Below are 26516 nucleotides of genomic sequence, written 5' to 3' on the forward strand. Positions count from 1 at the left end.
TTCCCAAAGTGGTGGGATTACAGGCATGAGCCACCGCACCTGGCCGCAACAGTTTTTTAAAAAACTTTCTTGCATGCTAATACAGTACTGTAGTTTACATTCATTTTGATGACTTAGAGTTACCAAACAAAGATTAAAATATGTTCCAGCCATTCTTTTTAAGGGTGAAGTCAAGTATGTAATGCATTTCGGAAAGATTCTCTTGGGAAATTGCTTTAAAAAGTGTCTTTGGTTTAATAGGATAAAACCTTAACTATCCCACATGACTAATTTCTGAGGGTTCTTCATAGCCATGGTCTTGCTGTATGAGGATAATATAAGTATATCTGGGACCATCTTGATTTATTAATGTGTAGTAGTCATTGAGTCTCCCTAATATGGACTTCAGACTGTACAGGTAGTCTAGGGATAGAAACACACACACACACACACACACACACACACACACACACACACGCGCGCGCACACATGCATGGCAAGGTCCCAGCCACCAAAGATTTACAGTTTTGTCAGATTTATATTTTCTTAAGAAGGTTATTATCAGAAGTCCTGGGAAATGGTTGTTATAACTTTCCTATCTAGAACTCTGCCCCTGATAGTCATGCAGCATTTATCAAACATTGAGTACTGTGTGGACCAGGCTGTGTGCTGGGTGTTCTGTATTGGCTGCTAGAGGATTGAGACATAGTGTATGTGCTTGTAAGAGGTTCCCAGAGCCTGGAACACCTTGTCTTAGCTAAGTTTCTGTTTCTCTTCTGCATAACTATGGGGAAGGTTTGCTTTGTGTACAAATAGACATTTATTTTTTCTTCCTGGTATTAAATAGTTTATGAGAAACAGATAAACTCATAAAATAGTCTTCTACCATAAATGAAAGCATGTTTTAAATAATTAAAAATATAATAAGACTTATTTAGGTCTTTCTCCTGTTATTGACCAGGGTGGAGATCTTCATTATCACGGTTCCTGTAATTAAAAGGGAACAGATCGTCTGAGATCTTGCTCCACTTGTCCTTGAGGGTTATTAAGATTTGTGTGTGACTGGGTGTTGCATGGTCCTTCATGATATCAGGGAAGGCTGACAGATGGCCTCTCTCCAGCAAGGGAGAAGGTGCCATGAAGACTGAACACTGCATTGTTCCCACCAATACAGTTTGCTCCAGTATAGTTTCCCAGATCACAGCTGAGAAAAGAGTGTGCTCAGCTCCACTCCTCAGCAGAGCCAGGTGCCCAGTACAGCAGAAACAGTGTACCTGTAAAGTTGCCACGGCAACATCAAGAGTGGAGGGAAGAGTAGACAGAATGATTTATGAGGGTTTCTTGCCGTGGGAATGGGTCTAAAAATATACCTCCATGTCTTTTCCTCAAGCATAAATGACACAGGATTTATCAAGGGGATTGTGATGCATACAAACTCGAGACCTTATCAGAGCCCAAGGAGACCAGCGCCAAGGACAAGGAGAGGGGCAGCAGAAGCAACAAGTGAGGAAAAGAAGTGCTCATGCTGTGCTTTTAATCCTTGGTTGAACTGCTGCTCTGCCTTGATGTAAAACTGATTTTTAAAAAACATGCAAATATTGTATGTTTAAAATATGACTAGAAAAAAACCACTTACTGGGTGAAATGAAGATATTTTATTTCCATATTTAAAAAAAGCTCCTCTCAGCATCTACTTTAGTATTAGCACATTTGCAAAGACAGTTACATGCCAGCATGTGAAATAGCATGTCATAGTAGCAGAGGGAGAAGTTGTATTTTATTTATGAACAATTGGGAAAGAAGCGCTCAGGGCACATAGAGTTGGATTATCTTAGCACCCTTTCTTGTCATTGTGCAGTTAGCCCAGCATTATCAGATGTCAATGTTGATTTTTATTTTCATGAATTATTATGTTGGTGATGGTATCAGTTTTATATTGCTGCATAACACATTTCCATAAATACAGCAGCTTAACACACACTTCTTATCTCTCAATTTCTGTGTCAGGAGTCCAGGCATGGCGTAGATGGGTCTTTTGCTCTGGGCCTCACAAGGCTATAATCAAGGTGGTGACCAGGCTGCTGTCTCAATTGCAAGTTCAGTCAGGGGAGAATCTGCTTCCAGGTTCACTCAGGCTGTTGACAGTAATCATTGCTGTAGCACTGAGGGCTTGAGTTTCTGACTGGCTATTGTAGAGGCTGCCTGCGGTCCACATGGTCACTTACTTCATTTAGCCAGTAAGGAGGATCTCTCTGCCTGCCACCAACATAGAATCTTATATATAGCTGTTTGTTAGAAGCAAGTCCCGTACTCCATGTCCCAACCACATTCCAGGGAAAGGGGTCACATAAAGTTATGAATAACCGGGGCCGCCTGTAATCCCAGCTACTCGGGAGGCTGAGGCAGGAGAATGGCGTGAACCCGGGAGGCGGAGCTTGCAGTGAGCAGAGATCACACCACTGCACTCCACACTGGGCGACAGAGCGAGACTCTGCCAAAAAAAAAGTTATGAATACCAGCAGAGCAGGGTTCGTTGGAGTCACTTTAGCATTTGTCTGTCACAGGGTCATTCTGAGAAAAAGTTCTTTCATTTTAAAAGCTGTGCAATTTAGAAATCTGTTTGAAATTAGCAGGAGTGTAAACTAAGCCATTAGAGCTTCCATTTTTCATTCCCTTGTCCTTTGGTAAATGAGGAAGGGCAGAAGTAAAGTTGCAGCTTTACTTAATAGAAGCTGACAGGAAGGAAGAGAGAAGTTAGTAAGGTTGAAAGAACAATAAAATGAAAGAAGAGAATATTCTCTATTATCACATGGAAAAATAAAAAGACAAATGATGTATTAAACTATTCCAGTGTGTTCCCTACCTCACTTTGGAGGTCTGAGAAAACAGTCTGAGGTGAAGTCGCTGCTAGACTAACTTGTCTTGTAATGTACTTTCTATAGAAAAGCACATTTTCAGTAACTAACTCAGAAATGTTGCTTTGCATGAAATTGACAATTTCTTAATCCACCCTGATAGCCCAGTCTTAGGTCCTGGAAGGTACTGTGGCCTTGAATATTCATCCCTTGCAATGAAAACATTACTAACCAGCATGCTTAGGTTGTGGTTTAGGCTTTAACATGGCCTAGGTCATAAGCCATAAGAAGACTTGAAGAAAAGGAATAAACAGGATCACAGGTGGTTCCCATATGGCCTGTGGCTCAATTGATTGTTCCCACGGTATCTGGTAAGGCAGTAATCAGAGATTTAGGAGCACATGTAAGACTTTAGGGACATTTCTTTGCCTTCTAAAATGGCTGCTTTCAAAATCACCCTCAGGTTTAGTACTACCCCAAGCAACTGGAATCCAGATAAAAGGACCCTTCTATTAAATGATTCTTCATTTGTTTTGTAGGGCATACATATTTCACATAAGGACTGATCACAATGTGGATGTTTTGCTTCCTGGGCTATACACTGTAGCACAGTGCTTGGCACATAGAAGATGCTCAGTTAATGCTAATATGACAGCTACTACTACCATTTACACATTCAGCTCAGTCTCCCCTGCACATTTTACAGCTGTAGTAATATAAGATGCCAAATCTTAATAGGATGTAGTAAATAAGATGCCGGGCGCAGTAGCTCATGCCTGTAATCCCAGCACTTTGGGAAGCCGAGGCAGGTGGATCACGTGAGGTCAGGAGTTTGAGACTAGCCTGGTCAACACAGTGAAACTTGCATCTCTACTAAAACTTCAAAATTAGCTGGGTGTGGTGGCACATGCCTGTAATCCCAGCTACTTGGGAGGCTGATGCAGGGGAATCACTGGAACCCGGAAGGCGGAGGTTGTGTTGAGCCAAGATTGCACCACTGTACTCCAGCCTGGGCAGCAGAGTGAGACTCCATCTCAAAAAAAAAAAAAAAATCAAAAGAAGAAAAACAGCCATCATAATACATATTATTTGATGAGGTCTGCTGTATTAGACATTTTATGTACAGTATTATATTTAGCTCTTGTGACAACTATGCAAGATAGGTATTACTTTTTAAATTTTATAGACAATGAAACAATCTCAAATGTGCGTGAATACTTTTTGTAAAGAGATTTTCACCCACATTGATTTACCAAGAAAGTAAGTAAACCAAAGCCCCCTATTCTTTATCTTTTTAGTTGGGCTGCATTGTCCGTCCATCCAGGCACTGCATAAACTTGTTAGAGAGAAGTCCTCCAAAAATCATTTTGGTAATTTTGGAGAAGACCAAACAGCTATCCTAATTTTTAGAAGTACTATTTGGATTCATGTTAATTTGTCTCATCATAATGGAAACTGAGACTAGACATTCCTACTAGTCAATCAATATTCCATGTATTTGTATACAGGCACTTTAGATAGAATTTCACATACCTAATTCCCCACCAGTGCCTCAACTGCCCTTCGCTTTCCTTCCCCGGGCATTCACCCTCAGGCCCAAGGGCTGCAGTACTCTGCATGGAATGGCCTACGGCTCTACCCATCACTGTTCCCTAGGCTCTGCAGCCATCAGTAACTTTATTTGGTTAACTTTCTTTTTTTTTTTTTTCCCCGAGAAAATCTTTTATTCTCTTTCTTTCTCTAAATACATGTATATAAACACACACACACACACACACACACACACACACACACACACACACACATATATATATTCCAGAGAATGCTATATATTTTAGAAGAGAAAACCAAACACCGCATGTTCTCACTCACAGGTGGGAAATGAACAATGAGCTCACTTGGACTCGGGAAGGGGAACATCACACACTGGGGCCTATCATGGGGAGGGGGGAGGGGGGAGGAATTGCATTGGGGAGTTATACCTGATATAAACGATGAATTGATGGGTGCTGACGAGTTGATGGGTGCAGCACACCAACATGGCACAGGTATACATATGTAACAAACCTGCACGTTATGCATATGTACCCTAGAACTTAAAGTATAATAAAAAAATAATAATTATATACATAATAATCTGCATTGTTATATATTATTATCTGGGGTCTCTCTCTAGAAATAGAGAATAAAAAGTCTAAACTAATAGAAAACTTCCAAAAATATTATTTCATAACCTGGTTAACTTTCTATTCAGCCTACAGGTCTCAGATGACATGCTTTTTCTTGATCTTCCTTTCCTTTTGGTGCCCTGCCCCTTATAATTTCCTTATGTGTCCTTTCCCATTTGCTCATCTGATTACTTGCTTCTCTCACCCATTGGATTGTGAGCCTCTTGTGGTCAGGGGCAGTGCTCTGTAAGCTGTTGTGTCCCCAGAATCTGGCCCAGGGTAGGCACTCGGTGACTATAGACTGATGTTAAGAGAAAATGCACATTTCATCTCAGCCTCAGAGCAGTTCTGGGGAACAGATAGGAAACCAAAGCTCTGCAAGAGCTCTCAGGGCCATCATGACACAGTTGTTGGTCTCATGTTTGGCGACTGGGTCTCCTATTCCTGGTCTCTTTCCTAGACATAATGCTTTTATATAAAGTCCCTCCATTGTTTTTCTTGTTTGTTTTCTTTTTTCAGCCTAAATAACTTAGTTTCTCTAAACTTTTCTCCCAGGGACTCTTTTTTAACCCTTTGAATTATTGCTGATTGGTATCTTATAGCTTTTATTTATTTATTTTTCCATTTTGCATGTCATATTTTAGCAAAGCATTAAAAGGAACATGGCACAAAGCACACCCATATTTTTGGATGCTGTGGACTTCATCGTGCTGCTTATTCAGTTCTATCTAGTCAGTACCTCCAAGGCATTCATGCTGCCTTACCTCATTCATTCGAAGGCTTCCCTGTGCAAGGTGGAATATACGTAAGGAGGCAAACACACAGGGTTATATGCCTGCTGTGCTTTACAGAGGCCTCTTCCAGGAGTGTAATACAGGGGTTGCTCATACTCTGAAGAAAATAGTGGCAGGCTGTTACTGTCATGAGAGCCAGAACGTGGCTGGCTCCTTACAGATGTGGCTTCATAGGGGCATGCCGCGTGATTCCTGAGTAAGCCTTCTGGTATTAATTCCCTGCTCATTGGGGTGATTCTTCACTTCCCACAGTTGAACCTGCTGTATTATCCTGTTACCTATGCTTTTCTGTGATCCATAGAGGTCATTTAATTTTCAGTCCATGTACCTACCCCGCCTACTTAGTTTCTTCTCAGTGCCACACTTAATTCCTTCACATTTACTGATTAATTAAATGAGAAGACTGTGCCAGGTGAAGGTGCAGCATCTTCAGAACTCTACGTGGTGCATTCCCTGAGGCTGCCCTTCAATAAGTGATGTAATATTCTTCAAGCAGTGTTACCTGTTAGAGGTCATCTGACCCAGTCAGGTCAGATGAAAAGCCCTCTGATTTATTGAAATAGTGCATTAGTAAAGTATTATAGTTTATTTTCACAAAGCTAGATTAGTTGTTACATGTTGGTTTTTAACATTTGTTTTGCCTAGCCCCAGCAAATATGGAGGTGACCTTGATGTATCTATAGAATATCAGGCTGGGCGCAGTGGCTCACACTTTCACACTTGTAATCCCAACACTTTGGGAGGCCGAGGTGGGTGGATTACCTGAGGTCAGGAGTTTGAGACCAGCCTGGCCAACATAATGAACCCCGTTTCTATTAAAAATACAAAAATTAGCCAGGTTTTGTGGCAGGTGCTTGCATTCTCAGCTACTCGGGAGGCTGATGCAGGAGAATCACTTGAACTGGGGAGGTGGAGGTTGCAGTGAGCCAAGATCGTGCCACTCCACTCCAGCCTGGGCAACAGAGTGAGATTCTGCCTCAAAAAAAAAAAAAAAAAGAATATCGGGAATATCCATTTTGTGTCTCAAAGCACATACCTCACAGTTTTCTGGTCCAATTTTTAGGCACTTTATGAGGCCCTCATATGTTTTCAGAAGTAATTGCTAATGACTTTGATGAAACTAGGCAAGATATTTCTTGGTTTTAGGGCAGTTTGGGGTTTGCAGCCTTCCTAATGTAATAGAAGAATTTTTAACTAGATTCTCCCCCTTCTCAGGGTGGCTTCCTGCCTTTGCATTCTAGTGCTTCACACACAAATGACAAGCTCACAGGGGACTTATCTAGAAAAGGCAGAGATAAAAATAAGTGCAACGTTAAAAAAAATCTATCTTATAGTATCATTTAGAGCTTCCTCTCCTTTTCTAATGAAAGGCTACTGTAGTTTCCTTTTGTCCTTTTTGGCTGAAGGCTTTTCAGTAATATTCCCATGTGTCCCCCATGATGCTAAAAGCATGAGCTTGGGGGCAGGCTGACTGGCATTCAGGTCTTTGCCCAGCCTCCAGCTGCAAGACAAGGTGAAAAATATTGATTTCATGGAGCTGAAATGAAAATTAACTTCTCTAATCTGTGGAAATGCTTCGTTATAATCCTTAAACACATAGATAAATACATAGGTTGAAATGGCAAGTACCAAGTGTTGATATTATGTGCAGAATTGCCACATGCCATGTCTGCATGATTTTAGCCAGATGTTTAATAAGGTTATAAATGAATAGGTTATTAAATGGGCATCTCCCACTGTCTAGGTGTTTGTTTCTGCTTCTCTGTTTTCTGTTTGTGTCTCCATTTATTTTAATGCCTACCATTATGTCTCTCAACTCTGCCACCTTCCTATACATGGATATACCAGAGAAATAAACTTTAATTATTAATTATTATTGATATATAATCGTAATTAAATAAAAACAAATGAATGGAATCTTTATTTTTATCTCCTTTAAGAAAACTCAAAAAATTTTTTTCACTTATTGTTAAATCTTCAGTCTTTTGCCCCCAGTGGATCAGTGATTTTTTCACCAGAAAATCTTTCTTCTCCATTGCTTTATGCTTTTGTTGCTAGGCAGTTGACAGCAGGGCTACTAAAGCACTTCTAATTTAGGCAAATCTTTTCCTCTATTTTAGAAATGGATTTCAATGGCATTCAGTTTGTTTGCAGAAACCTACTGAAAGGTATATATGGTACAGATATGAATATTTATAATTACAGAATAACAAAGTGAATATTCTGCTGGCTTTTTCTTTTTTCTTTTTTTTTTTCTTGTGATGGAGTTTTGCTCTTGTTGCCCAGGCTGGAGTGCAATGGCGCGATCTTGGCTCACTGCAACCTCCACCTCCCAGGTTCAAGCGATTCTCCTGCCTCAGCCTCCCAAGTTGCTGGGATTACAGCACCCACCATGCCTGGCTAATTTTTTGTATTTTTAGTAGAGACGGAGTTTTGCCATGTTGGCTAGGCTGGTCTCAAACTCCTGATCTCAAGTGATCCACACACCTCTGCCTCACAAAGTGTTGGGATTATAGGCATGAGCCACCACGCCCAGCCTCTGATGACTTTTAAAAAAATAACAGGGAATGTGGGGTCACTCATAGTGTGGTGGGAAATTTTGAGAATTTTAAGCACTTCTGAATCATATTGGCAGTTATAAGCTCTAGGGGTGTTTTGTGCACATTTGATATTTTTCCTTTTTAAAAATCTTCCTTCTATGAACAAACTTTTGCATGGGAAATGACATATCACTTTATTTTGTTTTTTTTTTTTTTTTTTTTCTTGATGGCCAGGCAAAGCCTCCTCAACTCAACTGTACCTTCCTCCTCTTTCCTCACAGCCCTAAGCTGATCACTACTTCTGTGCCGCCTTCTACCGTCCCGGAAGTTCCGGGTCCATTTAGTTCGAGTTGTAACACATTGTGTTAGTCCAGTCTCTTGTGATTGCAAATCAGATACCACAGGTCAAACAGATTCATTTAAGAGTAGGTGCAGTGGGAGGCGAGCTTATTGAGAGGATGCTCAGGTAGCACGAAAGAATGCAACCAGTGTAGCCCTCTACATCCATGTCTTTGTTGCTCAATCTCCTTTCCTCCCCAACCCTTGCATCTGCTTGGAAAGTCCCATGCTGTCTCCTTGGCATCTTGAGGCAGGTGTTTTCCTCTGTTTAGATTGTCCTCCTTTCCCTCCTTCTGTCCACTTTGGTCTGGTTAGCTTTTAATTATTCTTCAGGATTCAGCTGAGATGTGTCCGTCTGCTGGACTTCTTCCCTGCCACCCAGCCTGGGATGCATCCCTCTTATGTGTTTTCATAAAATCCTATGCCCAGGACCTATCTATGCACTTATGTAATAGTTGCTCATTTGCTTGTGCTTTTCAACTGCACTTGGTCTTCTGGAGGGTAGGAACTGTATCTGATTCATTCATTCATTTTTTACCCATTGTCTCATTCATAAACAGAGAAAAATATTTGTTGAATGAGTGAACGTGGGATCTCTGTTCATTTTGGTATATTGCTTTGCTTTCTGGGCTGAACTCAGGACAGATGCCAAAGCCTTTCCCTCTAATGACATCAAAGCCCTACTTCTAAAACCAGACTGGATGTGATTCCCTTCTACAAAAACTATCTGTTCCTGTGATAGTTTCTTCAGTAAAGAAATGTGACTATTCCCACAAAAAGCCCAGTAAGTATGTGGTGGTTTTGATAATAATAAAAGTTTTGTGTAGTATCCAGATATAAATAACAATGACTTAAAATATATGTATAAAATACTTATAAGCGAACCCTAGTCGGTGAGCAACTAGGTTAACTGGATAGTGGATATGAACAGAGTGGTGGGAATTGGTCAAGAAGGTGCCTGGGCTACTCTGCCTATGGAATAGCCATTCTTTATTTGTTTGCTTTCTTAATAAACTTGGTTTCACTAAAAAAAAGAAAAGAAGGTGCCTGGCAGTGAACATTCATTTTTATTTATTTTTTATTTTTTTATTATTTATTTATTTTTTTATTGTTATACTTTAAGTTCTAGGGTACATGTGCATAACGTGCAGGTTTGTTACATATGTATACTTGTGCCATGTTGGTGTGCTGCACCCATCAACTCGTCAGCACCCATCAATTCGTCATTTATATCAGGTATAAATCCCAATGCAATCCCTCCCCCCTCCCCCCCCATGATAGGCCCCGATGTGTGATGTTCCCCTTCCTGAGTCCAAGTGATCTCATTGTTCAGTTCCCACCTATGAGTGAGAACATGCGGTGTTTGGTTTTCTGTTCCTGTGATAGTTTGCTAAGAATGATGGTTTCCAGCTGCATCCATGTCCCTACAAAGAACACAAACTCATCCTTTTTTATGGCTGCATAATATTCCATGGTGTATATGTGCCACATTTTCTTAATCCAGTCTGTCACAGATGGACATTTGGGTTGATTCCAAGACTTTGCTATTGTGAATAGTGCCGCAATAAACATACGTGTGCATGTGTCTTTATAGCAGCATGATTTATAATCCTTTGGGTATATACCCAGTAGTGGGATGGCTGGGTCATATGGTACATCTAGATCTAGATCCTTGAGGAATCTCCATACTGTTTTCCATAATGGTTGAACTAGTTTACAATCCCACCAACAGTGTAAAAGTGTTCCTATTTCTCCACATCCTCTCCAGCACCTGTTTTTTCCTGACTTTTGAATGATTGCCATTCTAACTGGTGTGAGATGGTATCTCATTGTGGTTTTGATTTGCATTTCTCTGATGGCCAGTGATGATGAGCATTTTTTCATGTGTCTGTTGGCTGTAGAATGTCTTCTTTTGAGAAATGTCTGTTCATATCCTTTCCCCACTTTTTGATGGGGTTGTTTGTTTTTTTCTTGTAAATTTGTTTGAGTTCTTTGTAGATTCTGGATATTAGCCCTTTGTCTGATGAGTAGATTGCAAAAATTTTCTCCCATTCTGTAGGTTGCCTGTTCACTCTGATGGTAGTTTCTTTTGCTGTGCAGAAGCTCTTTAGTTTAATCATATCCCATTTGTCAATTTTGGCTTTTGCTGCCGTTGCTTTTGGTGTTTTAGACATGAAGTCCTTGCCTATGCCTATGTCCTGAATGATACCACCTAGGTTTTCTTCTAGGGTTTTCATGGTATTAGGTCTAACATTTAAGTCTCTAATCCATCTTGAATTAATCTTCGTATAAGGAGTAAGGAAAGGATCCAGTTTCAGCTTTCTACTTATGGCTAGCCAATTTTCCCAGCACCATTTATTAAATAGGGAGTCCTTTCCCCATTTCTTGTTTCTCTCAGGTTTGTCAAAAATCAGATGGCTGTAGATGTGTGGTATTATTTCTGAGGACTCTGTTCTGTTCCATTGGTCTATATCTCTGTTTTGGTACCAGTACCACACTGTTTTGGTTACTGTAGCCTTGTAGTATAGTTTGAAGTCAGGTAGCGTGATGCCTCCAGCTTTGTTCTTTTGACTTAGGATTGTCTTGGCAATGCGGGCTCTTTTTTGGTTCCATATGAACTTTAAAGCCGTTTTTTCCAATTCAGTGAAGAAACTCATTGGTAGCTTGATGGGGATGGCATTGAATCTATAAATAACTTTGGGCAGTATGGCCATTTTCACAATATTGATTCTTCCTATCCATGAGCATGGTATGTTCTTCCATTTGTTAGTGTCCTCTTTGATTTCACTGAGCAGTGGTTTGTAGTTCTCCTTGAAGAGGTCCTTTACATCCCTTGTAAGTTGGATTCCTAGGTATTTTATTCTCTCTGAAGCAATTGTGAATGGAAGTTCATTCCTGATTTGGCTCTCTGCTTGTCTGTTACTGGTGTATAAGAATGCTTGTGATTTTTGCACATTAATTTTGTATCCTGAGACTTTGCTGAACAGTGAACATTCATTTTTAGAGGTTTACTTTTTCATTTTTTTCATTGACTCCATTTATTTTGATGACCAGTTTAAAAGCCTTTAAGTAAGTTGAAAAAAAATCTTCTACTCATCATACAGTGGCCAAAACCACAATTACTTTTGCACCAACAATTTGTCCTTCCTTATTAGGGGTAACCATAGTATAATAATCTTTAATAACTAATATATTAAATATAGCTATTTTCAATTTATTCTAAGGTTGAAATACTGCTTGTTGATGCATCAGGGACTCTGATGTGCAGGTCCCACAAAATGTGTAAGAGCACCTTCTCTTTTTGGCTAAGAGGTTTGTAATCAACTTTGATTAAACTCTTCCATGGTTATGAATCCATGAAAACCATTCTCAACAATTGTTTTGGGAGTTAGAAATTACAACTACTCTATTTTCTCGTATGTAGCTTTTTTCTTTCAGGATATGTTACTTGAAACCTAATATTCTGAGCCTGTGTAATAGTGAATCATTTTAATGGGATCTCACTATGGTTTTAAGAATTCTCATCATCAGAAATAAATGATTTTACCAGAGAGAAAAATGAAAGAGCTGTTTTTACTGACATACTCATACATTCCTTGTTCTTCTCCCTTTCTCTCTCTTTTCTTTTTCAGTGAGCATGTTTTTGAACACATTAACACCGAAGTTCTACGTGGCCCTAACAGGCACTTCCTCACTAATATCAGGGCTTATTTTGGTAAGTGGTGGAGTCTTTCTCATTTAAAAACATGCTGATTAGTAATATGTATATTAGTGTATGTACAACAAAAAAACTGGAAAAATATATACTAACAGGTTACAATGATTATCTTGCACATGTCTATATGTTGGGGAGTGGACTCATAGAAGCCTTTTACTACCCCATTATATTTCTGAAATATTTGAAAAAAATTTAAGCAATCACATGTTACTTTGTTGAAGGCAAAAAAAAAAAATGTAAATGAAATGGAAAATAAAGGAAAACATAATTCTCTGTCAGATTTTACTATCTAAGATATTGTAAAATAAATGTAACTCAGTTCAGCTAAAAATCATCAAAATGGGGCCAGGCGCAGTGGCTCACATCTGTAATCCCAGCCCTTTGGGAGGCGAAGGCGGGTGGATCACTTGAGGTTAGGAGTTTGAGACCAGCCTGGCCAGCATGGTGAAGCCCATCTCTACTAAAAATACAAAAAAATTAGCCAGGTATAGTGGCGCATACTGGTAGTCCCAGCTACCTGGAGACTGAGGCAGGAAAATGGGTTGAATCCGGGAGGCAGAGGTTGCAGTAGCCGAGATCACGCCATTGCACTCCAGCCTGAGTGACAGAGCAAGACTCTGTCTCAAAAATAAATAAATAAATAAAACCATCAAAATAGAATATTGTGCAAACTCAAGATCAATAGAAATATAGCTTATTTTTTTTAATGTATTGACAATTCTAAGGTTTTTTCCCCCTTTTCTTCTTTTCTTTCTAAATTTACATTTATTTATGCATTGCTTCCTTTAAAAAAATCCCAAACGTGCCAAAAAGCAATATGATTATCATTTGTATGTCTCTGTTACCTTATCTTTGTAACAGTTGCAGGTGTGCTAAATCGTAACCCCTGAAGTAGTTATTTTTAGTGGCCTCAAATGGGGACCATCTAAACTCAATGGTACTACTCTAATAGAATTAAGTGACCTCTAAGGCAAAAGAGATTTTAGAAAAGCTTTTTTTCTCTGTACCCATATACTTGTGGTTAAATTATTATAGAAACAAGCATAAGAAAAATTTTACGGAGTTGATGTTAAGAAAAATGGATGATCAGAAGAAAAACAGAAAAGCTTTAGAGAAGGGCGCAAACATGTGGAGCAAAGAACATCAATGGACATGGACCTAGAATAATGGTGGATTTCAGAAGCTTGAGCTTATAAGGAGCCACAGTAAAAAGGTGGGAGAAATGTATGCAGGAACAGAAACCTGCAAACAGAGGAGAGGGATGATGGCAGTGTGGGGAGGATCTTTTTGTGTGCAGAGAACATCCAGGTTCATCTTGCTTTGCTGTGTCATATGGATTGCTAAACTTGTGGCATGAGATGTTTAAAGTTGATGTTAAACGTCCTCCCACACATCTCCATTCCAAGTTGCAGGGTCCCACTCTTTTCCAGTTAATGCCCTCACTTTGACAGTAGACACCTGATGAGCCTGAGCATGTACCTTTCATTGCACATCAGCCACTCACATGATAAGAGCTTGTGTCTGATTTTCCACAATTTCCAGCTGTTTCTCTGCAGGAGCTAAGACTCTGACTAAGGGCGCTCTTAGAAAATTCCAGGCTCAGTATGTGCTTCTGGAGCCAGGAGTTAGAATCCCTGTGTTCATTGTTTTCTTTCATGACCTTGTCCAGTGAACTTAGGAGCAACCAACCAACTTCTTTATATTCCTTGCTTCTCCACATATGGTCAAAGGTATTATGTGTAGAGTTGCTAAACTCTTTGCCTCTCAAGAGTGGTGAATCAGGAGTATCAAATGCATTTATTTTGCATAACTCTCTAAACAGTTCATGCCAAGGATGGTCAGTATTCTCCATAGTATTAGAAGTAGAGTCCTTAGCGTTTTTGGATCTAATTCTATTGAGCAGCCAACTCCAGAAACCCCAAAACCAACTAAAGAAATCTATCCTTAAAATTCTGTTCCTCTAGAACTACTTCTGGTACTAAAAGTTTGTTTTGGATAAGAGGAAATCCAAATAGAAAGCCCAATGCTGGCTGCAAACACCAACCCAAGTTGAGGGGAAGCATATTAAACTTCCTCCTTAAAATTGGTTGAAATAAGGTATATGTGGTAATTTATACCATGTCACCTCTTAAATAGTAATCAGTTCACCTGTATGTGTCTCTGAAGCTTTCCCTGTTCTTTAGAGACATGGGAAAAAGAAAGACCCTGTAGAAAGTGGCTCCATAAAGCTATAAAGCTGGTCACTAATTTATTCCATGTAAGGACTGTATTTTATTCTGAGATTGTGTCCTTCTTACTTTTTAACGTTACAGTGTTCTTCTGAAATGATGGTGATAGTGTATGGTAGTGCTATTTTGCTATTATTACTTTGCAAAGAAGAATATAGCAGCCCCACACTGGTCGTCACATTTGTCGGGGGGCAGGGCATGAACTCTTTGCTTCAGAGAACAACCACCTCAAAAATTTACTTCTACTTAACCTGTTGAGGAACAACATAAATTGTCCAAATGGGAAATAGTAAAAATATTTGAGTCTGACCTAGAGCAATGAATGGAGAAGAGAAAGGCTTTAGATAATCTCTTCAATCTAGGGGATTGAGGGCAGAGGAAAATAATCTGAGAGAGGATTTGGTGGAGGGAAGCCAGCAGAAACTGTTTTGCTAGAAAACCACAGAAAAAATTGTGGTAAGTGCTGAGGGTATGGGAATGAATCTCTCACTCCAAAGGTTTCTAACTTTATTAATTAAAAAAGATTTTCATTAGGAGGCAATATACTTACTATTTAGAGCTAGGTAAGAAACTATTTAATATACTGAAAATTACGTGATATCCAGAGAGGACAAGGAGTAGACAGAAGATAATGAGAGAAAGTAATGAAAAGGGGAGATCAGTTTCAGTGAGACAGGTGATAGAAGAGAAAGCCATGAAAAAGGAAGAAGTCAAGTGAGCCCTGTTTGCAGACAACATGATTTTATATTTAGAAAAACCTAAAGCCTCCACCAAAAATGGTTAGAATTGATAAATGAATTCAATAACGTTGCAGGATACAAAATCAGCCTACAAAAATCAGTAACATATATGCTAACAGTGAATAATCTGAAAAAGAAATCAACAAAGCAAGCCCATTTACAATAGCTACAAAGAGCATGAAATACCTAGGAATTAATTTAATTAAAAAAGTGAAGGATGTATACAAGGAAAACTATTAAACCCTGATGGAAAAAAATTGAAGAGGACACACAAAAAATGGAAAGATATTTTTTGCTCATGGACTGGAAGAATTAATATCATCAAAATGACAATACTCTGCAAATAAATTTACACATTTAATGCAATCCCTATCAAAATACCAATCACATTCTTTACAGAAATAGAAAAAAAAAATCTAAAATTTTTATGGAACCACAGAAGACCCCGAATAACCAGAGCAATCCTGAGCAAAAAGAACACAACTGGAGGCATCACACTACCTGACTTCGAAATATTTTACAAAGTTATAGTAACCAAATCAGCATGGTACTGGCGTAAAAACAGACACGTAGCAATGGAACAGAATAGAGAGCCCAGACATATATCCACACATTTACAGTCGACTTATTTTTGACAAAGGCGCTGAGAACATACGTTGGAGAATAGACAGTCTCTTCAGTAAATGTGCTGGAAAAACTGAATAACCATATGTTTAAGAATGAAGCTGGACCTCTGTCTCTCACTACATGCAAAATCAAATAAAATGAATTAAATACTTAAATCTAAGACCTGAAACCATGACACTTGTGAAAGAAAACATTGGGGAAATGCTCTAGGACATTAGTCTGGGTAAAGATTTTTTGTGTAAAACCTCAAAGCACAGGCAGCCAGAGCAGAAATAGACAAATGGGATTATATCAAGCTAAAAAGCTCCTGCACGGCAAAGGAAACAATAAACTGAAGAGACAACTCATAGAATGGGAGAAAATATTTGCAAGCTATTCATCTGACAAGAGATTAATAACCAGAATATATAACGAGCTCAAATAACTCAATAGCAAAACCCCAAATAATCTAATTATAAAATGGGCAAAGATATGAATAAACATTTCTCAAAAGAAGACATGCAAATGGGCAACAGGTATATGAAAAAATGCTCAATATCGCTAATCCTCAGAGAAATGCAGACCAAAACCACAATGAGCTATCATCTCAATACAGTTAGAATGGCTTCAAGTGATTCTCTTGCCTCAACCTCCAGAGTAGCTGGGACTACAGGCATGTGCCACCATGCCCAGCAAATTTTTGTAAGAAGACAGGGTATGGTAGGTGCAGTGGCTCACGCTTGCAATCACAGCACTTTGGGAGGCAGAGGCAGGAGGATCATTTGAGGCCAGGAGTTCAAGACCAGCCTGGCTAACATGGTGAAACCCTGTCTCTCCTAAAAGTACAAAATTAGCCGGGTGTGGTGGCACATGCCTGTAGTCCCAGCTGCTCAGGAGACTGAGGCAGCAGAATCACTTAAACCCAGGGGGCAGAGGTTGCAGTGAGCTGAGATGGTTCTACTACACTCTAGCCTGGACAACAGAGTGAGACTCCGTCTCATAAAACAAAACAAAACAAAAACTGGATATAACAGAAACTGGTGAGGATGTGGAGAAAGCGGTACTCTTGTACACTGTTGGTGGGATTGTAAATCAGTACAGCCACTATGGAAAACAGATGGACGTTTCTCAAAAAGCTGGGAGTTGAAATGGCATATGATCCAGCAATTCCACTACTTGGATATATATCCAAAAGAAAGGAAATCAGTACATTAAAGAGATACCTGCAGTCCCATGTTTATTGCAGCACTATTCTTAATAGCCAAAATTTAGAATCAATGTAAGTACCCATCAATTGATGAATGGGAAAAAAATATGTGGTATATATTGTAGAGATGAACAGAAAACTTCCCCCTCACCCTTGAAAGGTTGACAGAAAAATCAACTGACAAATGACAGATTAATAAGAGAAAAGGCGTAAGAAATTTATTATTAATGTACACAGGAGAACTACAGAGTGATTGCCCAATATCTCAGTGGGGTTAAGAAGCTTATATATGATCTTGAGGTTACAGAAAGATTGGGGTCTTGGATCCTGGCAAAACAAGTTATGGTGGAGAGACAAGTTGTGGGAGGGGGAAAAGAGGAATTTTGTTGAGGGCAATACATGATTACTAGGGAGAATGATTGGATCAGGGAACAGAGATTAATTTGTAAATAATTCTCTTTGGAATTTGAATATTCCACAATGGAATGTTTTTCAGTGATAAAAAAGAATGGAATTCTGTTATTTGCAGCAACATGGATGGAACCGGAGGTCCTTATGTTAAGTGAAATAAGCCAAGCACAGAAAGACATATATTGCATATTCTCACTCATATATGGGAGTTTAAAAAGTAGATCTCAATGATACAAAGTAGATTGGTGATTACCAGAGGCTGGGAAGGTCATGCAGGCTGCAGTGTACTGCACACTGCACAGCTGATTGTAACCTTGACCTCCTGGGCTCAGGCAGTGCTTTGTCTCAGCCTCCCAAGTAGCTGGGACCACAGGTGCGTGCCATCATGTCTGGCTAATTTTTAAAATTGTTTGTAGAGAGGGGGTCTCCCTATATTGCCTAGGCTGGTCTTGAACTCCTGGGCTCAAGCAATACTCTTCCCTCGGCCTCACAAAGTTCTGGGATTACAGGTGTGAGCCACCATGCCTGATTGAGATTGATTAATAGGTACAAATATACCAGTTAAATAGAATAAGTAAGACCTAATGTTTGACAGATTGCTAGGGTGACTGTAGTTAACAATCTGTTGTATACTTCAAAATAGTCAGAAGAGAATAATTTGAATGTTACCAGCACAAAGAAAAGAAAGATAAATTTAAGGTAGTAGATATTCCAGTGACCCTGATTTGATCTTTACATATTACATGAAGGTATCAAATTATCACATATACCCTGAAAATATGTACAGCTATTATATATCAATTTTAAAAAGCAATGGGGAGAATCAGGGATTGTTGACGTGATGGGACTTTGGTCATTCATCTCTAAGCCATTCATTTTTTAGAGGAGAAAATCGAGTCTAACAGAAGAAAGAAAAGGAAATGTTTTATCTAAGCTCATGTGGTTCGTCTGTAGCAAAGCCAGGCCTAGAACCTAAGTCTTCATGTTCCTACCTTAATATTCTTTTTTTTTTCTTTCAAAGCTTGTTTATTTTTATTTTTAAATTTTTATTTTAATAGGTTTTTGGGAAACAGGTGGTATTTGGTGAATAAGTTCTTTAGTGATGATTTCTGAGATTTTGGTGCATCCATCCCCCGAGCAGTGTACACCGGACCCAACATGTAGTCTTTTATCCCTCACTCCCTTCCCACTCTTTCCTCCTCTGAGTCTCCAAAGTTCGTTGTATCATTCTTACGCCTTTGCATCCTCATAGCTTAGCTTCCACTTATGAGTGAGAACGTACTTTTGGTTTTCCATTCCTGAGTTACTTCACTTAGAATAATGATCTCCAATTCCAATTCCATCCAGATTGCTACAAATACCATTATTTCATTCCTTTTTGTGGTGGAGTAGTATTCCATTTTTAAACATTTTTATTATAATCATTCTTGCAGGAAGTAAAGTGATACCGCATTGTGGTTTTGATTTGCATTTCCCTGATTGTTAGTGATATTGAGCATTTTTTTCATATTTTTTGGCCATTTGTATATCTTCTTTTGAGAATTATCTATTCATGTCTTTAGCCCACTTTTTTTTTTGAGACGGAGTTTTCGCTCTTGTTGCCCAGGCTGGAGTGCAATGCGCAATCTTGGCTCACTGCAACCTCTGCCTCCTGGGTTCAAGCAATTCTCCTGCCTCTGCCTCCCAAGTAGCTGGGATTATAGGCATATGCCACCATGCCTGGCTAATTTTTTGTGTTTATTAGAGACAGGGTTTCACCATGTTGGCCAGGCTGGTCTGGCCAACTTCTGACCTCAGGTGACCCACCCGCCTCGGCCTCCCAAGGTGCTGGGATTGTAGATGTGAGCCACTGCACCTAGCCTTTAGCCCACTTTTTGAAGGGATTTTTTTTTCTTGCTGATTTATTTGAATTCCTTGTAGATTCTGGATATTAGTCCTTTGTCAGATGTGCATATTATGAAGATTTTCTGCTACTCTGTGGATTGTCTGTTAATTCTGCTGATTGTTTTTTTTTTTTTTTTTTTTTTGCTTTGCTTAAGCTTTTTACTTTAATTAAGTCCCATCTATTTATCTTTGTTTTTGTTGCGCTTGCTTTTGGCTTCTTGGTCATCAAGTCTTTGCCTAAGCCAATGTCTACAAGGGTTTTTCCAATGTTATCTTCTAGAACTTTTATGGTATCAGGTCTTAGATTTAAGTCTTTGATCCATCTTGAGTTGATTTTTGTATAAGGTGAGAGATGAGGATCTAGTTTCATTCTTACGTATACATGTGACTTGCCAATTATCCCAGCACCATTTGTTGAATAGGGTGTCTTTTCCACACTTTATATTTTTGTTGTGCTTTGTCCAAGATCAGTCGACTGTAATTATTTGGCTTTATTTCTGGATTCTTTATTCTGTTTCACAGGTCTGTATGCCTGTTTTTATACTAGTACCATGCTGTTTTGATGACTGTGGCCTTACAGTATAGTTTGAAGTAAGGTAACGTGATATCTCCAGATTTGTTCTTTTTGCTTAGTTTTGCTTTGGCTATGCAGGCTCTTTTTAGGTTCCATATGAATTTTTTGGTTGTTTTTTTCCAGTTCTGTGAACAATGATGGTGATATTTTAATGGGAATTGCATTGAATTTGTAGATTGCTTTCGGCAGTATGGTCATTTTCTCAATGTTGATTCTACCCATCCGTGAGGATGGGATGTGTTTCCATTTGTTTGCGTCATCTGTGATTTCTTTCAGCAGTGTTTTGTAGTTTTCCTTGTAGAGGTTTTTCACCTCCTTGGTTAAGTGTATTCCTAAGTTTTTTTTTTTTTTTTACAGCTACTGTAAAAATGGTTGATTTCTTCATTGGATTCTCAGCTTGGTTGCTGTTGGTGTATAGCAGGGCTACTGATTTGTGTACATTAATTTTGTATCCTAAAACTTTGCTGAATTCATTTACCAGTCCTGGGAGCTTTTTGGATAAGTCTTTAAGGTTTTCCAGGTATATGATAATGTCATCAGCAAACAGTGACAGTTTGACTTCCTCTTTACCTATTTGAATGCCCTTTATTTCTTTCTCTTGTCTGGTTGCTATGGCTAGGATTTCCAGTACTATGTTGAATAGAAATGGTGAAAGTGGGCATCCTTGTCTTTTTCCTGTTCTCAGGGGAAATGCTTTCAGCTTTTCCTCATTCAGTATAATGTTGGCTGTGGGTTTGTCAGAGATGGCTTTTATTACCTTAAGGTATGTCACTTCTATGCCGATTCTTTTGAAGAGATAAATAAATTTGATAGACCATTAGTGAGATTAAGCAAGAAAATAAGAGAGAAGATCCATATAAGCTCAATTAGAAACAAAGTAGGAGATATTACAACAGATACCACAGAAATACAAAAGATAATTCAAGGCTACTTTGAACACCTTTACACGCATAAACTAGAAAACCTAGAGGAGATGGATAAATTCCTGGAAATATACAACCATCCTAAATTAAACCCAGGAAGAAATAGAAAGTCTGAATAGACCAATAACAAGCAGCGAGATTGAAATGGTAATTAAAAAGTTACCAACAAAACAAAAAGTCCAGGACCAGACAGACTCACAGCTGAATTCTATCAGACATTCAAAGAAGAATTGGTACCAATCCTGTTGACCCTATTCCAAAAGATAAAGAGGGAGTCTTCCCTAAATTATTCTATGAAGCCAGTATCACCCTAATACCCAAACCAGGAAGCAATATAACAACAACAAAAAAAAACTACAGATCAATATCTGTGATGAACATAGATACAAAAATCCTCAGTAAAATATTAGCTAACTGAATCCAACAGCATGTCCAAAAAGATAATTCACCATGATCAAGTGGGTTTCATACCAGGGGTGTGGGGATGGTTTAACATATGCAAGTAAATAAATGTGATACACCATGTAAACAGAATTAAAAACAAAAATCACATGATCATCTCAGTAGATACAGAAAAAGCATCTGACAAAATCCGGCATCCCTTTATGATTAAAAACCTACCTTAACATTCCTAAATAGAGTGAGGCAACTTCAGACTGGGAAAATGCTTGGTAAATTCTTACTAAATATATGCCCAAAACATGGCAATCTTTTAGCATATATGTTTTGTGGGGGGAGAAGGGGAAGGCATTACAAGTCTCCCTCGGATAACTATCATTTACATTTACAATAATATTTTAACATTTGCATTCAAAACATCTTGGAAATATTTTTTAAATAAACAGATAGGAAAAAAGAACTTTTTTGGATAAAATTTCATACTGAAACCAGTAATTCGCTCCGATGCTGAAAGATAGGCTTTTGTTTGTACATTCCTCCCCTCAGGGGAAGGTCACTGAAAACTGTTACCTACTTAGATGGTGTCAGGCACTGATCTAAAGCACTTTGCATGCTAACTCATTTACTCTTGCCCACAGTACAACAAGGTCATTGCTTGATTGTTTCCTTTTTACTTACGCATAGCCTCAGTAGGTAGAATAGGCCAGTTAGTAACCTGCCTTAGGTCACACAGCTAGCAGTGGAGGAGCAGGCTTGGAACCCAGGCCATCTTGTGCAGACAGCCTGCACTCTGTCACTCATTTCACTGCCTCTGTGGTCAGCTGTTTTTCTAGCCTGCTGTACAAATGGTAGGTCTGGACTTTATTCTAGCAGTAGCTTGGTGTAGTAGATTCACAGGCTATAAATTAATTACCTCAGTGTGGGTTGTTTCCTTTTCACTCTGGTAAGCTAGGCCTAATCTTTGTTTCCTTTTTTAACTCAAAGATGGTGAAGCCCCAACAGCAATAAAGGGATTTCCCTAGAGCATGGCCACCTTTGCAGATCTGGGCTGGTGAGGTTTTCTGTGCCCCTGCTGAGCCGGATGATCATTGCTGGGCTATCTTATGGTACATTTGCCTTGCAGCATTCTCAGGAAGCAGAAGATACTTCCGACTGATAGGAAACTTTGAGCAAAGGAAAACCTTTCCTGTAGGAAAATTTTGAAAGGTCTCTCTCAAAACGCTGGTCTGTAGTGAGAGCTAAGTAACTACAGTGTGTACAGCTTTAGGCTCCTGCTTTAGAGCTTGTTGACATGCCTAGCGTTTACGGACTCAGCTTTGCCAGGCCTCGAAATGAACCCAGGGTAAGGTTTCTATTCAGCCACTATCCTTTTCTGCTGAGTGCATTTCAGGGAGAGGCAGCACTGAGGTAAAGGATCAGGTGCCCTGTAAAATAGCTGTGTGCATGGAAGTGCTTAGTAGTTTGCTTCCTGGCCCTAGGGAGACAATTACCTAACTGATCTCCCCTAAGCAATGTTCTAAGAGCCTACCATGGACATTTAAAGTATAGGGCTGACCCTGGGGAAATTGATTATTTGGGGGCCTCACAATTTCTATGCTGGAGACTGAAATTATCAAATTAAATTGAATTTCTTTGGAAAAGAGAGCTAAAAACAAACAAAAACCCTGGTATTTCCTCTGTAAAGAAAAAGTCAGTTAACTGAAAAAATATACAATGTGTTTAAAAATAAACAGGTGTATATTTTATGAGATATCCCTAATACTTCTTAGTTCACAAGTTGAAAGCTAGCAATGACTTTGTTATACCATCTAGCTCACTCTTCCCTTTTAGTTCCTGTGCCTGTACCCATCCATCCGGCTTTTTCCCTTACTGAATTTCAAGATACCCCTCTGTCTGCTTGGCACAAACCTCCCCATCCTAGTCCAGTTCCATCCACAAGAACTGCACCTGTCATCACAGTCTAGACCTGCCAAGTTAGTCTTTTATCTGCTAGCAAAGACATGCCCAGCCTCTACAGGCAGTGTTTATTTCAGTGGAGAAAATCTCTGGATTTTGCTTCGCTTTTGGGAGTGGAAGGTGGATATGTGCAGAAAATGCTTGCCTTAATTATGTCAAAATGTGATAGAATGCATAAAATTCTATATGTTGTATTGACATTTATACATAGATTCCTATATCCCTATTAAAATGTGTGTGTATGTATTTCATTGGATACAGGGATCAATACACATTTTAATAGGATACAGGATATGTATATGTGTGTATATGTATATAGATATACATATATGTACATATATGTATGTGTATCTGTGTGTGTGTATGTATAAAACAGAGATATTTTTAAGAGGCATCCAGAGCATAATTTTTAAAAGTCGGAATCAAGAACAGGAAATGGAGAAAATCAGAATGATAAATAAAATAATTAGTTCATGGATTAAATGTAAAAGAAGTGTGTTTTTGGGAAAGTGATAGCAGATGACGATTGAATAGGAATGAGTTATAACAAAAGATCTGTTTATTGAGTTATCACTGCATGCCAGGTGTACTGTATTAAGCACTTTGCATATATTATTTCATTTAATTCTGATTGAAATTCTGACTGGTAGGTATGACCAGTGTCTTTATATTGCTAAGTATAAACAGGCACAAAGTTTAAATAATTTGGCCAAGATTATATAGCAGTTAAATCATGAGATTCAAACCCGGTTCTCTGACCTTGCCTTCCATCTCCTCTTATTCAAAAGTAAGAGAGCGGAGTTGAAGGTTGCTGTGTCTCCTTTCACCCCTTTTTCAATCCATCTCAAGAACTTGAACTGCACTTCAGGTAGCACTTTAATTGATAGGCATATGGATCACCCAAAATGATGGTGATTCTGGAACAAAGAGTGGAAAAAGACGCAGGGAAACTTGATTACAAGGGCTCTTGGGGGGTTGGGGTGGGAAGTAGCACATAAATGTCAAGCTGTGTCATCTCTGAAGCACCTTGCCTCTTGACTCTAGAATAAAGAATGAGAGAGATGCTGTGAGGGCCAGATGGCTGGGGAGCCTGCAGACAATGAGAGGAAACAGGCTCATTTAACCTTGTCAGATTACAGCTTCTTGTGTTCACCACGGAAGTAAATGATCTTCTGCAGGAGACCCCGTGTCAGGCAAAGAAAGTAGATTGATACCTGTCGTGGACTGATTGTGGACATGAGCATTTGGGTAGAACAGATTAATGATAAGATATGGCAAAAGTGAAGAAGGTGAATGAATTAATGGCGGATAAAGGTAAAAACTGCCATTTTGGCTTTTTCAGCTTAATTTCAGCACAAATTGAGAGACTTGAAAGTCATGTAGTTGTAGTACTGAGCAAGAATGCTCAGAAGCAATCCACTATAAATCAGTAAAGACCTAAGGACTAGGCATTCAGAAAACTTGTGACTTACCTAGGAAAGTTTGCTAGGTAAGGATGGAGTGAAGACTAGAATTTAAATTTCCACCACTCTGCCCTAGCATCATTCTGCCTCTCATAAGGTTTGCCTGGGAAGGTGGATAGCAGCAGGGTGTAGCGGTTGATATTTTCATTTTAACAGATACACAGAAGTGGGTCAGGTAGATAAGAAAGAGAGAGTGGGGAGAGGGAAAGAGAAAAGAAAAAGGAAAAGAAAGAGGGAGGAGGAAGACTGCAGCCTTCTTTGGATGAAACATTTTTTCTTTTTCCAATTGGCCATGGGTTAGTCCAGATTTGTCCAGCCTAGAACATAGACCAGTACTTAGCACATTTATATTTTATTTGTGTGATCATTTATTGTCTTCCTTCTCTTTAGAATAGAAGCATCACAAAGGCAGGAAACATATCTGTGTTTTTGTGTACTACTGTATACAAAATGCCAGTATAAATACTTAGAAAATATTTGTCAAATGCACATAAGATCCAAGGAATGAATAAATTAACTGACTGCATCAGAATTATCTGGGAACTTGTTTAAAATGATAGATTCCGAGCACCACTCAGACTAACTGAACTAGAATCTCTAGAGGAGGGACCTAGAGGACAGCTGGCAGGGCTTCGGGTGAATGACACAGGCTGGCTTTTCCCAATTCTCGTGGTCTCCATGGCTTTGCTCAGGAGAGTTACCCTCCCTTTTAGGCCACAGTAGTTAATGCTGCGGTGGAAAATCTCATCCTGTGAACTTAGAGACACTGAGGTGGGGATGGACCATTGGCTGTTGACCTTGAAGACAGCCTTACTTCCCTGTGTTTTCTTAAAGTCTTGGCAACAGGTGGCCAGAAAGGCGGGTGGAAGGGCAGGATGCCAGTTTACATGGTCCCCGCAACTGTTTAGGGAAACAGGTGGCTGAGGAGGGATTGACTGAGATCTAGGAAGCAGGAGGCCAAGACCCACTTGGTTGCTATTCCATATTCCTAAACAAAATATACAGAAACCAAGAATGTAAAAAAAAAAAAAGTTTTATCTGTCATAAGGAATTAGGAAGGACTTTGAAAGGGTCAATATGGTAAAAAGAATATACTTTAGGATCAAAAAAGAAACTAAAAATGTTACAGGTATTACTGTAACACATGCCAATTGCCTGGGTTTATCTTCTTAAGCCCAGATAATCCCCTTTTGCCAAAAAAAAAAAAAAACTGTTTACCACCAGATATATTTTTGAAGACTTAGAGCAGGTGTTGGTTTGGCAATCTTTCTATCTAGGAGTAGACTGCCATAAAGTTTCATATTCCTTCTTCAGCCTCTACCATCTCTGTATCTATCCTCCTGTGACATCATTGTAATTCTTAAGAAGCACTTAGCCAATTTCAAGCTTTGACATCTTTCGATTTCCCACGGGTTTAATGGCGTTGGTGTGGAATTACTGTGCTTTTGCTGTGTGGAAATCTGGAACCATTTTTGAGTGTGATAATAGGGCATAGGGAAATTCCTGACGCATGAAATGTTTTATGTATAGAAAATACAATTCAAAAGAAGAGGAGGACTTATTGGATAGGAAGAATCTAGGCATCTTGAGCAAAGACTTTTAGGTCTGCAAGATTGATGGAAGGGCCTTGTTTATTGTTTCTTTGTCAGATTTTTGTTCCCTGCAGGTAAACATGAGACAAGTTTGAAGCTTAGGGCAGCTGGAAACCTGGGTCTCTGCCCCCAGCTCCCAG

The 26516-nt window shown here is 39.1% G+C and overlaps 1 protein-coding gene across 14 annotated transcripts in view; it reads left to right on the forward strand.

The window, feature by feature from the left end:
- ST7 (suppression of tumorigenicity 7) overlaps positions 1-26516 on the forward strand; it is a 280691-nt gene that overhangs the window by 135848 nt on the left and 118327 nt on the right. For 10 of the 14 annotated variants that reach the window (XM_023228193.2, XM_023228194.2, XM_023228203.2 and 7 more), the window contains one exon: positions 12308-12390. The exons of 1 other annotated variant lie outside the window; for it this stretch is intronic. In XM_023228193.2, coding sequence (XP_023083961.1) covers positions 12308-12390 — 83 coding nt within the window. Of the gene's footprint in view, positions 1-9235; positions 9460-12307; positions 12391-26516 lie in introns of those variants that run through there. 3 more of the 14 variants (XM_026454311.2, XM_023228200.2, XM_031936069.1) reach the window with 1 other exon arrangement.

The sequence above is a fragment of the Piliocolobus tephrosceles genome, chromosome 8 (assembly GCF_002776525.5).
Source record: "Piliocolobus tephrosceles isolate RC106 chromosome 8, ASM277652v3, whole genome shotgun sequence".
In the NCBI taxonomy this organism is placed as follows: domain Eukaryota; kingdom Metazoa; phylum Chordata; class Mammalia; order Primates; family Cercopithecidae; genus Piliocolobus; species Piliocolobus tephrosceles.